This window comes from Zea mays, chromosome 5 (genome assembly GCF_902167145.1).
Source record: "Zea mays cultivar B73 chromosome 5, Zm-B73-REFERENCE-NAM-5.0, whole genome shotgun sequence".
Lineage (NCBI taxonomy): Eukaryota > Viridiplantae > Streptophyta > Magnoliopsida > Poales > Poaceae > Zea > Zea mays.
In genome coordinates, this window is record NC_050100.1 from 20721623 (window position 1) to 20736378 (window position 14756).

The window sequence follows — 14756 nt, forward strand, 5'->3', positions numbered from 1 at the left end:
ACTTATTATAAATTTAAACCGACTCAATATCACTCAATCCATATGGATTAACGGTGAAACGAATAAGCCTTTACCTGTATTGGTCAGGAAAGTATCATCAGCAGGCACTTTCGTTTTTCTATTTTCTACTCAATCAATGAAGCAATACTATTTATAAATTATAACTTTTATTATATACGTAGGATATATTGGTAATTGTGGTTTTCTCGAGAGATGTCATCGTTTACAAATCGGTGATGGTGAGAGTGTGAGACACGACGGCGCTACTCGCCTGATGCTACCGGGGGCCTCCGATGGTGGTGTGGCCCACCCAACGCTTTCCTTCTTCCTAGGCGAGGCCTGTTTGCAATTTGCATGCGACAACGACGGCGGAGCGCCTCCCTTACATCGGAGGGAAAGGAGGAGAAAGGCCAGGATCAGGCCACCCAAATCCGGCGCCAAAACCGCCCAGATGAGGCAGCATGTCTGCCACCTCAGTGCTGGTGCCGCCGGCGCCTCCGACGCTCCCGCGCCCACCACCAAAACCGCTGTAGACGAGCGCACCGAGGTCCCCTCCGGCCTTGGCCACCTCCATCAGCCAGCTGCCCTGCGGGTGCGGGTGCGGGTGCGGGTGCGGGGGCGGCGCCTGATGATGGACGTCCGTGTGCCCGGCGGGGCCGATGATGCTGTAGGGCAGCTGCAGCTGCAGGCTTGTCGGGGGGACGCCGCTGAACTGCTGGCCCTGGCCGCCCTTGTCGGCGGCGGCCTGGAGGCGCTCGATGGCTTCCCTGACGCCGTGAAGGCGGTTCTCCACCATCCACCCGAGGCCGGCGATCTCCTCGGCGGAGAGGCCCGCGAGGCCCGGGCGGCGCCCGACGATGGCGTCGTGCAGGAGGAGCGTGGTCTCGCGCTCGCGGTTCTCGCGCTGCGCCTTGTGCAGCTGCTCTTTCAGCTTGTCGATGCGCTGGTTCAGGAAGCCCTCCATGTCCATCATCTTCTTGCACTGGTCCAGCTCCGGCATGGCCTTGAAGCGGGCCAGCACCCGCGCCGCCTCGGCCACGTCTGGCCACACCTCCGGCTGCGACTCCTCCTCGCCGTACACCACCACGCACGCGTCCACGTCGCACAGCGTCGCCAGCTCGCTCGCCTTCTTCATCAGCCCCTTGCGCCGCTTCTTGAAGGTGGCGCGCCGGGTCGAGTCGTTAGCGATCCACTGCAGGGTCACCTTCTTGCGAGCCATGCCCGGCGCCGGCGGCTGCCCTAGCTAGCCTGCAAATCAAACCAAATCAAACGCAATGGAATGGCGGCTGCGATCCTGAAGGGAAGGAGCTAGGGACGGAGATATGGTGATTTTATAGCAGTACGTATGGCATATTGCATGGAATTATTGTGATATGGAAACAAATTACACCTCAAGATTTGGATGATCGTAGAAATTAGTGAATCCATGCTGGTTCATTCAAATGCACCTGGCTAGCTAGCATATCTTTCTCATCCTTAATTTTGTCTGTCTAGCAATGGACAACTGCTAGCCGGATGATGATCGCAATCAATAGAATGCAAAACATTAATGGCCTACTATATGCTACGGCAACTTGTTTTTTTTAAGATTTCGCCTGGGATCGAAAATCGGAATATCATCCGAAGCATGCATATAGTTTCAGCAAGTTAAGGCCGATGTCATTTGTCGCAATATAATATAATCCCTAGGCATGTGATAATTTTATCTCACTGTCAGAATTATTATATGATGCATCCGTAATCTATACTACTCCTATTAAGATCCTAACAAACTAACAAAGGCGTCCACATTCGTGCCCCCACCCCCGCCCCCATCTCACATTGCCCCCACCCCTCCCGCACCGCGTGATGTCCGCCGTGACTCACCCCCTAGTCTACAATCTTCTCCACGGATGTCGCGGCCACCACTTCCCATCGTCTTCCATTTGTGCCTCCCCGTCGTCATCCATCACGTGCCGCAGACGACCGTCGACCCTCGTTGGGCGATGCCTGCCAAATGAGCACCATGGAGAGGGCGTCGAGCTCGCCATGAGCCTCCACGCCGTCGCAGCCATCTAATGTGGCCTCGGTCGCCACGCCAACGCCAAGCCTATCCTCGAGCGCGTCGTCGCTGTCGTCACGTTGCAGAGGCACCTCCCCTGTTGCCGAGGTCGAGGCCGACGACCAGCAGCAGCAAGCTACCGAGCCCGACGACAAGAGGGGCGAGGAGTGGTCCCTCTCCTCCTTCTCCAGATGGATGCAGCTCAAGCCCGCCGCCATCCATGTCGCCTCACGGCGCAACCGCCCATGCCCGAATCCTCGCTAGCTGTCTCCCCTGCTCGCGAGATCGACGCCGACGGGTCCAAGAACACCAGAGCCACCCCTCTGCGAGCACCCACTATGGCCGCCGCAGGGGAGTGCAAGGAGAAGGCGGCAGGCGATGAAGACTCCGCCGAGAAGTTGGCAGTGGTGCTGCCCGCACGCAATAGGTAGGCCCTAGGGCATCGTTCGGCCCACACTCATCCAGTTTAGGGGCTTCTTGTTGTCCTCTCAGGCCCCAGTAAGAACTCCCAATCCCTAGATCTCTTTTCGTGTGCTAAGTTGTGCTTAAGAACTACTGATGCAGACATTAGGTTAGGGCAAGGATTTTGGTTAATTGGAATAAGGCAGCGCTTTAACCTTAGTTCCTCAGTTCCAGCTTCAACATGTGCATGTGCTAGCTGTCTCCATAGTCTATGCTCGGTTAACATGGCGGAGAGGATTTGTGAGGTGAATTACTTATAAGATTGTTATATATCTAAATGGGGGGCAGGGAAAGGGAACTGTGGCTCCATTGCGGATGATAGTGTTATGAATTTCTTCTTCTGCTTTAGAGCTCTGTTTTGTATTGTTCTTCGATAAATCGGTTGTTGCATTACTTATAAGGTATGTCTGATTTACTCTTCTTGTTTAGGCAACATAGATCATGTCATTGTTTGAGTGCAGTAAACCATGTAAATTCTCTCTTATAAGTTGTCCTTTTAATTATACTAATAATCGATTGTCTAAATTTGTTTAGACACCATATTATTTTGTCATTGTTTGAGTACAGAAAGAAGTAAACTCTCTTACCTTATAAATGTACTAATAATTGTCTATCTAAATTCAGGCACTTGAAATACACCAACTCGCATATAAGATATACATTATATTAATGATGTCATGCCAAATGTGTACTTCCCTAGGTCGAAAAGCAAGGTCCTGTCATCACAAACTTCCAGCAAATTTAGTGATATGTCATGAGAACCATACATGACAACATTACAACATTGATTTGCTGATCGCTTACAAATACGGAATTGTCCCCAATACTAGGTTCCAAGATGCACCTAGCACCTTGTGTTTTTATGCTTGTAGACTTGTAATGGTGCAGCCTGTGGGTTAGGACGGGCAGCCTGGCAGTGGATAATTGCTTTACATCCTGCAAGGCAAAGGGAGCAAGCAAGTAAGTTTCGAAAATGATTTGACAAATGATATTGGTGGTTCTTACTTTACTTCATATCCCCTCCAAGCTGCAATCAATGGCAGAAAATGGATCTTGGCGTCTATCTCGGCGCCAAGGGTGATGACGCCGACCTGCTGCCACGTCAGGTCGACGTTGGCGCCGATTCTTACATGTACACGCCAAAATAAGTGACGCCGACATGTTGTAGCTCGACGCCGAGCTAAAGGTCCATTTTTTAAATGAAACTGGAAAGGGCGTATTTTGTGAAAATAAAATCCAAAAAGGGCTAAATTGTGAAACAGATGCCATCAATGGCAGAAAAATAATCTTTTTGTTCAAATTTCTGTGCTATAATAACGTCCCTATTCAGGTGTGTTGTGAACTTATTTTCTCTATCTTAAATCCGTCTCAAAATGGATTGAGATACTTCTTAGGGCATATTATAATATGTCTATAATATATAATTTAACTTATTTTTGAACTAATACTTAGTTTAAAATAAGTTAGATTATATAATCTGAGCAGATTGTAATCCCAAATGAACACGGACTAGAGCCCCTTCAAATAAATAAGGGATAAAAAATATATATCAATTATTTTGATTATCTGATAAATGAAGTGTTGGCGCCGATCTGGCACCAAACACTAGGGGTGTACCGTCTGACGACCCTCTGCGCTGTCACACCCGGATTTAAAGTCAAACCCGGGCGCGAATCAAATGTGTGCTAGGATCAAATCTCACACATATGATGACTCATGGTACAGAAATGAATGTCACATCTTTATTATATAATAGATGTTCTGTACAAAATAGTTAAATAAATACATCATATGATGATAACGATCCTCCACAACCATAGTTGACTCAGAGACGATGACTTAGACCTCTCACGAACTCATCACGACATCCTTCATGCTCCTTATCTTGTGGTACCTGTCGTTGACCTAGTGGTAAGTACAACAAGAGGTGAGCTCACATATGTTCATCGCTCAACAAGTTGTGGGGAATAATGTGCATGAGCTCACTTACGCTGGGGGCTTATGTGAAGTATAAGGCTTATCAACAAATAAGGGTTACGACTGAGCATTGCTTTTAACAAGTTGGTCAAAATTTTATTAGCAGTTACTAAGTATAAGTAGATACCATCCTAATTAAATAAGAGATCACAATTAATAATAAATCCCACAATGCAATGCATATGGCAGATTAAGTTTAATTCCATAAGTTCCTCATGTAAGTGTCCGAGCCGCTCATGACCGTGAGCATGACTGATATACTAGTTTTACACTCTACGGAGGTTGTGCATCTTTACCCACAAGACGCGTTTCCGTTTAGCCAGGGTTTGCAAGACCCTTAGACACTCCCAAGGTGAATGGCTAGGGATCCACTACGAGGCCTTTATAAAGTTCCACTAGAGGAGAGATCTCGCTATGGATTCCCCGTCGAAAGCGATGTAGGAATCCCTAATCCGAAAAGCTAAAAAGACAGTTCGACCAAAGGACCTCCCTACACCTTGTCACACCCGGTTTTAGAAGACAAACTGAATACGAACCATGTACGTGCCAGGATCAGAAATTCACGTACACAACGATTACATAATTGGTCATCATCACACAATGCTTAAAATAATAGCGGAAATAAGTAATTTATTACATCACGATGTCCGAAACATCAACAAAGTCATTAACTTAAACCATAATCAAAGTGAACGAAACATAGTACGATAAGGCCTTCATAGGCAGCTGACTGGGGGTTCACCGCTAATCTATTCTAGAACTCGTCGAATTCCTTAAACTCCTGAAAGTCCTCCATGTGGCCTTCATCTTCTCCTGAGCAATGGTTGTAATGGGGACAACCTGGTGTTTTGTGTTTTAAGCAAGGGTGAGTACACATCAACGTACTCAGCAAATGTCCTGTTTGGCTAAACTAGATTAGTTGTATGTGGGGTGAAGCTTAAAGTAGTTGCTTTTAGTTGGTCAGGTATTTATTAATAGTAGATAGCCAAGTTTTAGCAATAATCCCAAGTTATTAACCCAAAACGTACTCCCTCCGAGAGGAAATACTAGAATCCATAATTATAATCATCATCATTAAACCATCATCATAAATGTATCAAGAATAACTCTAATCAAAGGAGCTCCCAAGGCTGCTCATAACCGTGAGCACGACTGATATACCAGTTTCTAACCCTTTATAGAGGTCGCACATTTTACCCACGAGTCGTGATCCTTTTCTAGCCTAGGTTTGCAAGACTCGATCTTCACTACCGAGGTGAATGGCTAGGGATTCACTATGTAGCCTTTACAAAGATTCACCAAAGGTTGTAGCCACCCATTAGGTTTTTCTAGTTTGATAAACACAATACCTCTCCATGCAAAAGGGGTGACTAACAAAAGCAAAACGAACGAACCTCGACATCCAGCCTCGACAGAGCAAGTACTGTGCCCGGACCCCATTGACGGCACGACGACGAAGCCGACTACACCTCAAGTTCCTCTATTTAATCAGCTAAGGGCATCCCATACCACCCTCATGGTTGTACTGTTTTCCTGGGTGGTCATTCAACGAACAGGTCCTTACAGAGAGGTAATCGGGAAACAGTCCGAGTCCCCTAAAGTGTTACAAGTTCAACATCATATCCAGAATAACATCATCATATCATAAATATTCTCATCATGTTCATTGATTAAGGTAAAGCACTAGCATGATATTAATCATAGTAGCCAATTCCCAAAGGATAACCATGGATAGGAAAGACAAAACACTAGTCAATCCTTATGTTGATCATGGTATGCGGGACAATGAATTATAAAGTAAGTATGACATAACTGAGAGCACCTAGAGGGGGGTGAATAGGTGATCCTGTAAAATCAAATACTAAATAGCACAAACTTGGTTTATAAATGTTAGAAAGATTGAAGCCAAGTTGTTAAAGCGAGAACTCCTCACTTGATTGTTTCTTTAGAGTGAGTATTGAACTATGGAACAATATCACAAGTGATTAAGTGAGAACTCGAGAGAAGAAACCAATCACACAAAAGATGGCACAAGAGACTCGGTGATTTTATCCCGTGGTTCAGCCAATGCCTACTCCACGTTGTGGTGACCTCCTTCGGTCAAGGATTGCACTCAATCCCTCTCAAGTGATCCAACGATCAACCTTGAGTACCACAGTTTTCTTCCTTAGTAGTCTTTTCCCGTTTGCGAGGAATCTCCACAAGTTGGAGCCTCTCGCCCTTACAATGTTTGATCACAAGAAAGCACGAGATTAAGGGAGGGAAAGCAACACATACAAAACTAGAATTGCAGCAAACACTTGCACACAAGCCAAGACATGAGCACAAAACACGGCGCAGGGAGTTTACAACTCAAACGGTGCTCAAATCTTTAACACGATGATCCGAGTGCATGGTGGTGAAGTCTAGGCGTATTAGAATGTTTAGTGAATCCTTGGTATTCTGCTCCATGCGCCTAAGGGTCCCTTTTATAGCCCTAAGGCAGCTAGGAGCCGTTGGAGATCCAATTGGAAGGCAATTCTTGCCTTCTGTCGGGTGGCACACCGGACAGTCCGGTGCACCACCAGACATGAACAGTAGCTGTCTAGTGCCTGATCTCCTTCCTTATCGGGCGCGACCGACCGTTGGGCTATTGGCGCACCGGACAGTCCGGTGTGACCAACTGACTGTTGGCGCGAGCCACGCATCGCCCACTGATTGTGTTGTCGACCGTTGGCCACGGGCCCTTTGGTTCACCGGACAGTACGGTGAATTTTAGCCGCAGCGTCTTTGGCTTTTTCCCGAGAGCGATGAGTTCGTCGCCGGGCCAGCCTGGGCACCGGACACTGTTCGGTGCACACCTGATAGTCCGGTGCACCTCAGGCTGGTGCTGGTTTGGCTGAACTTAGCCAAATCTTCTCCACTTTCTTTTGATGTTTTTCCTAGCACTTAGGTAAATATGTTAGTATTAAAAACAATTCACTAAGGCTAGAAACATACCTTGATTCTCGCTTTGCATCTTCTTTAGCGCATTTGAATCAAAGTATTTTGTGTTGGGCATCTAATCAGCAAAACATTTATAGAAATGGCCCAAGGGCACATTTCCCTTTCAATCTCCCCCTTTTTGGTGATTTATGCCAACACACTAAAAGACAACTAGAAGTGCAGTATCATTCTCAAAAAGTGCAAATTTAAGACCAAATTTTCTTACATAGTATTTGGCATATTTGGATCACTTTTTCCACCACTTGGTTTATTTTCGCAAAACAAATCTTTTTCCTATCTCTAAGTCAAACACACTTGATTGAGAAAATAGAGAGGTATTTCAAGAGTAATTTTGTTCAAGTGCCAAAAACTTCCCCTTTTCCCATAATCAAAATTCTCCCCCATAAGAGACCAAATTTTGCAATAAGAGAAATTTGTACGAAATACAAATTCTAACTCTACAGTTTTTGAAACTCACAAGTGGTTGGCTGATCCATTTGCTTTTGGCCTTAATTTCTCCCCCTTTGGCATTAAGCACCAAAACGGGATAACTTGTGGCTCTTTAACCCCATTGCCTTACCAAAATGTCAAATAGGAGCAAAAAGGCAATGAGAGTATAACAAAGAACTTAGTACAAGATACATTTTACCCAAATGCAGTGGAAGCTCTTTCTTTGTCCTAGTTCACTTTTCCCTTTCAATATCCCTTCGAGACTACTTCAAGTGCACTCAAACAAATGAGTTAGTCTCAAAGGAGTCTAGTTGTAGCACATCCTCCTCCTAAGCATGTGCATCATTCGCATAGGGACTTGTGAGGTCTGGGAATGACTTGTACAACTTGAACACCAGAAATAAGCATTTAAAGACAGTAAAGCTTAAAGTAGCATGATCAAAGGCATAGAACACATGTATGCTATAGATCAATCCAAGTTACGTGAATCTAAGACATTTAGCTCACTATGCAACCTACAAAACCTTTTCTCATCTAAAGGCTTCATGAAGATATCGGCTAGCTGATTCTCGGTGCTAATGTGATAAATATCGATATCTCCCCTTTGCTGGTGGTCTCTCAAGAAATGATGCCGGATGTCTATGTGCTTAGTGCCGCTGTGTTCAACAGGATTATCCGCCAAGCGGATTGCACTCTCATTGTCACATAGGAGTGGGACTTTGCTCAGATTGTAGCCAAAGTCCTGGAGGGTTTGTGTCATCCAAAGTAGTTGCGCGCAACACTGTCCTGTGGCAACATACTTGACCTCAGCGGTGGATAGGGCAACAGATGTTTGTTTCTTAGAGCTCCAAGACACCAGGGACCTTCCCAGAAACTAGCACGTCCCTGATGTGCTCTTTCTACCAACCTTGCATCCGACATAGTCGGAATCTGAGTATCCGATTAAGTCAAAGGTAGACCCCTTTGGATACCAAATCCCAAAGCAAGGCATAGAAACTAAATATTTAAGAATTCGCTTAACGGCCACAAGGTGACATTTCTTGGGGTCAGATTGAAATCTAGCACACATGCATACACTAAGCATTATGTCCAGTCTACTAGCACACAGATAAAGTAATGAACCTATCATTGACCGTTATGCCTTTTGATCAACGGACTTACCTCCTTTGTTGAGGTCTAGATGTCCGTCAGTTCCCATCGGTGTCTTCGCGGGCTTAGCATCCTTCATCCCAAATCTCTTGAGAAGATCTTGAGTGTACTTCGTTTAGGAGATGAAGGTGCCTTCCTTGAGTTGCTTCACTTGAAATTCGACGAAGTAGTTCAACTCGCCCATCATCGACATCTCGAACTTTTGCATCATTACCCTGCTAAACTCCTCACAAGACTTTTGATTAGTAGAACCAAATATAATGTCATCGACATATATTTGGCAAACAAAAAGATCACCATCACAAGTCTTTGTGAATAGAGTGGGATCAACTTTCCCAACCTTGAATGCATTAGCAATTGGAAAGTCTCTAAGGCATTCATACCATGCTATTGGGGCTTGCTTAAGTCCATAGAGCGCCTTAGAGAGCTTATACACGTGGTCGGGATACCTATCATCCTTAAAGCCAGGGGGTTGTTCCACATATACCTCCTCCTTGATTGGTCCATTTAGGAAAGCGCTCTTCACGTCCATTTGGAACAACTTAAAGGAATGGTGAGCGGTATAGGCTAATAAAATTCGAATTGATTCTAATCTAGCCACAGGAGAGAAACTCTCCTCAAAGTCCAAACCTGCGACTTGGGCATAACCTTTTGCCACAAGTCGAGCCTTGTTTCTTGTCACCACCCCGTGTTCGTCTTCCTTGTTGCGGAACACCCACTTGGTTCCCACAACATTCTGCTTTGTACGTGGCACCAGGCTCCAGACTTCATTTCTTTTGAAGTTGTTGAGCTCTTCCTGCATGGCCAACACCCAGTCCGGACCCTGCAAGGCTTCTTCTACCCTGAAAGGCTCAATAGAAGAAACAAACGAGTAATGCTCACAGAAATTAGCTAATCATGAGCGAGTTGTTACTCCCTTGCTAGCTGATGTCACCCAGAATCTGATCCACTGGGTGATTTCTTTGGATCGTCGCTCGGACTTGAGTTGGAGGGGCCCATGATGCTTCTTCCTCCATAACCTGTTCTTCCTGTGCTCCCCCTTGATCCTACCCCTCTTCTTGAGGTACCCGTTCATTGTCTTGAGTTGGGGGATGCACCATCGTAGAGGAAGAGGGTTGATCTTGTTCCTGTAATTCCTGTGGTCGCACATCACCTATTGCCATCGTTCGCATGGCGGACGCCGGAATCTCATCTTCATCTACATCGTCAAGATCAACTTGCTCTCTTGGAGAGCCATTAGTCTCATCAAATACAACATCGCTAGAGACTCCAACTAATCCTGATGATTTGTTGAAGACCCTATACGCCTTTGTTTTTGAGTCATATCCTAGTAAAAACCCTTCTACACCCTTGGGAGCAAATTTCGAATGTCTACCTTTCTTCACCGGAATGTAGCATTTGCTCCCAAATACACAGAAATAGGAAACATTAGGTTTGTTACTAGTTAAGAGTTCATAGGAGGTCGTCTTGAGTAAGCGGTGCAGGTAGAGCCGGTTTATGGCATGGCAAGCTGTGTTCACAGCTTCTGATCAAAACTGCTCAAGCGTTTTGTATTCCCCGAGCATCGTCCTTGCCATATCAATTAGCGACCTGTTCTTCCTCTCTACCATGTCGTTTTGTTGCGGCGTGTAGGGAGCGGAGAACTCGTGATTGATGCCTTCCTCCTCAAGATATTCTTCAACTTGTAGATTCTTGAACTCAGACCCATTATCGCTTCTTATCTTCTTTACCTTTAGCTCAAACTCATTTTGAGCTCTCCTTAAGAAGCGCTCTAGGGTTCCTTGGGTTTCGGATTTATCCTGCAAAAAGAATACCCAAGTGAAGAGGAAAAATCATCAACTATAACAAGACCATACTTACTTCCCCGGATGCTGAGATAGGCAACGGGTTCGAAGAGATCCATGTGCAAAAGTTCCAGTGGTCTTGATGTTGTCATCACATTCTTGCTATGATGAGTGCTTCCCACTTGCTTTCCTGTCTGGCATGCTGCACAAGGTCTGTCTTTGTCAAAACAGACATCGGTTAGTCCTAACACATGTTCTCCCTTTAGAAGTTTATGAAGGTTCTTCATTCCAACATGTGCTAGACGGCGATGCCAAAGCCAGCCCATATTAGTCTTAGCAATTAAGCATGCATCTAGACCGACATTCTCTTTCGAAAAATTAACTAAGTAGAGCTTGCCGTCTAATACACCCTTAAAAGCTAATGAACCATCACTCCTTCTAAAGACAGAAACATCAATGTTTGTAAACAAACAATTATAACCCATGTTACACAATTGACTCACAGACAATAAATTATACCCGAGCGATTCAACTAAACACACATTAGAGATTGAATGATCGGATGTGATGGCTATCTTGCCTAAGCCTTTGACCTTGCCTTGGTTCCCATCTCCAAAGATAATAGTATCCTGGGAGTCCCTGTTCTTGACGTAGGAGGTGAACATTTTCTTCTCCCCCGTCATGTGGTTTGTGCATCCGCTGTCGATAATCCAGCTTGAGCCCCCGGATGCATAAACCTGCAAGATATTTAAGCTTGGGTTTTAGGTACCCAACTCTTGTTGGGTCCTACAAGGTTAGTTATAATAGCTTTTGGAACCCAAATGCAAGTCTTGTCTCCCTTGCATTTAGATCCCAATTTTCTAGCAACTACTTTGGCGTTTTTTGCATAAAAGTACAAAAGAAGCATTACATGCATGATAAACAATATTAGGATCAGTGTCTATTTTCCTAGGTGCATGAGAAATAGTAAGATTACGCCTAGGCCTACTTCTACCATGACCATGTGTGGAAATGGAAGCAAACATAGCATGTGAATCATGATAAGTAGGTGAAGCAGCATGATTATAACCTTTATCATGATGAGCAACATGGGAAATTTTCTTGACATGAGCATAAAGATAAGCATGGTTCTTTTGATCATGTGAAGAACACAAGCTACTAGCCATAGGGGCCTTCCCTTTCTCTTTGTTGAGACTGGAAGTCCTTTGGCTTTTTAAGTTCATGGTTTCCTTTCGGAAACCAAGTCCATCCTTAATTGAGGGGTGTCTACCAGTGGTGTAGGCATCCCTAGCAAATTTTAGTTTCTCATAATTATCTTTGCAAGTCTTAAGTTGAGCATTAAGACTTGCGACATCATCGTTTAACTTAGCAATAGTAGAAGCATGTTCATTACAAGCATCAAAGTCTTTACATCTATTGCAAATAACAACATGCTCTACACATGAACTAGTTACATTAACCTTCTCTAGCTTAGCATTCAAATCATCATTTAAATTCTTTAGGCTAGAAATAGATTCATGACAGGTAGACAACTCAGAGGATAGCAATCCATTTCTCTTAATTTCTAGAGCAAGAGATTTTTGAACATTAATGAACTTATCATGTTCCTCATACAAAATATCTTCTTGTTTTTCTAGCAATCTATCCTTTTCATTGAGAGCATCAATTAACTCATTTATTTTGTCTACCTTAGATCTATCTAATCCTTTAAATAAATTAGTATAATCTATTTCATCATCAGATGATTCCTCATCGCTAGAAGAAGAATATTTAGGAGTATCTCGAATATGTACCTTCTTCTCCTAGCCATAAGGCACGTGTGGAATTTATTAGGGAAGAGTGAAGATTTGTCGAAGGCCGAGGCAGCCAATCCTTCATCGTCGGAGTCGGATAAAGAACAGTTGGAGTCCCATTCCTTTCCAATGTGCGCCTCGCCCTTCGTCTTCCTATAGTTTTTCCTTTTCTCCTTCTTCCCTTTCTTCTCTTGTGCCTGGTCATCATTATTATCGGGACATTGTGCAATAAAATGACCAGACTTACCACGCTTGAAGCAGGAGCGCTTTCCCCTTGATTTTTTCTTATTGGGGTACTCCTTGCGTCCCTTCAAGACGGTCTTGAATCGCTTGATGATGGGCGTCATCTCATCCTCATTGAGCTCGACAGCCTCCACTTGTGCTACCTTGCTAGGCAGCACCTCCTTGTTGCTTGTTGCTTTGAGACCAACGGGCTGCGACTCGTGGAGAGGAAGCGGTCCGTTTAGAGCGTCGTCCACATATCTTGCCTCCTTCCCCATCATGCGCCCGCTCACGAATTTTCCAAGAATTTCCTCGGGCGTCATCTTGGTGTACCTAGGGTTCTCACGAATAAGATTTACAAGATGGGGGTCAATAACCGTAAATGACCTGAGCATGAGTCGGATGACATTATGATCCGTCCATCTTGTACTCTCGTAGCTTTGGATTTTGTTGACAAGGGTCTTTAGCCTGTTGTATGTCTGTGTTGGCTCTTCTCCCCTTATCATCGCGAATCTCCCCAGCTCGCCTTCCACCAGTTCCATTTTAGTGATCATGGTGGCGTCATTCCCCTCGTGAGAGATCTTGAGGGTATCCCAGATTTGCTTGGCATTGTCCAAGCCACTTACTTTGTTATATTCATCCCTGCAAAGAGATGCTAGCAAAATAGTAGTAGCTTGGGCATTTTATGTATTTGTTCATTAATTAATATGGGATTGTCAGTGCTCTCAAAGTGCATTCCATTTTCTACAATTTCCCAAATGCTAGGATGGAGGGAAAATAAGTGACTACGCATTTTATGACTCCAAAATGAGTAATCCTCTCCATCGAAGTGTGGGGGTGTTGGGGACTTGTTCTCAAATGCTATGAATTAAAAACAAGGCAACATAAAATGTTAAATGTTAATGCCCTTCGCCCGCTGAAGCATTATTCCCTCAAGGATTTAATGAACTTCGGACGAAGGTTAAGAACGGTGCAATTACGAAGGTTGAATCTTCGTAATCAAACTCTCAGAGATTATATAAAACAATGCGAGATATGAAGCATTAAAGACAAGTAAATTATAAGTAAACGACATCATTTTTATATCATATAAACTTGATGTATTCAAATATTAAATACATTTATACCTTTGCCTTGACAAAGAATAATTTCCGAGTGATGCGATTGCAATTATAGGAATGTGTGAACAGTAAAGGAATATTGTTCACTATTTATAGGCACAGGACACAGCCTGTGAGGAATTACAATCATGCCCCTCTTAAAAGTTTACAACATTGACTCAGACCTTTATGGGCTAAAAGGTCATTCTATCTTTAAGTCGGTTCGACCCTTCATCTTCGGATATATTGTAATACCGAAGCTTCATGAATGGTGCCTTCGGCGTCACGTATGAGCAGCTTCAGCCGAAGCTGTCTCTTTCTACAGGACCTTCGGCGACAAAGCATGGTCCCAACAGTAGCCCCTTCGCGGTGCTAGATCGTTTTTCATAACGAGCTTGATCCGTGAAAAAAGTCTCTTAGGCTTCAGGAAGCCGAAGGTCCGAAAAACACCTTCCCTGAGCTCGTTGTCGAGAAATGATACAATTTCCGAGCGCGTAGCGGTCCCACCCTGCAGGTTTACTATTTGGTCTCTGCGGCCCACCGCGCAGCGGGTGTGAGCAGCTGTTTGCCTGGTGTAAAAATCCTGACGATTCACCTTCTTACCTGCAGTACTATATAAATAGACGGGTAGGTGTGAAGTTACCACAACATTCATTGCTATTGCACTGTTTTGCTGCCAAAATTTTTAACCATAGCCGAAGCTTGACTCTCGCAATCAGACGAAGCTCCAGCTTAGAGCCTACTTCGTCAGAAAAAAAACTTCGGGAGAAGAAGTTATTTAGTTCCCAAGAAATCTTTCAAGAAATTCAGAATT

General features: G+C 44.5%; 1 protein-coding gene across 1 annotated transcript; it reads right to left on the reverse strand.

The window, feature by feature from the left end:
- Positions 1-382: 382 nt before the first annotated feature.
- Positions 383-1309, reverse strand: LOC103628054 (agamous-like MADS-box protein AGL80). The gene has a single exon (XM_008648337.2). The coding sequence runs from the start codon at positions 1217-1219 to the stop codon at positions 383-385; it is 837 nt and encodes a 278-aa protein (XP_008646559.1). The 5' UTR covers positions 1220-1309.
- Between the last annotated feature and the right edge of the window lie 13447 nt (positions 1310-14756).

What these genes read in the sequence shown, in the direction of transcription:
- LOC103628054 (XM_008648337.2), bottom strand. Translation starts at nt 1,219, where the DNA reads ATGGCTCGCAAGAAGGTGACCCTGCAGTGGATCGCTAACGACTCGACC.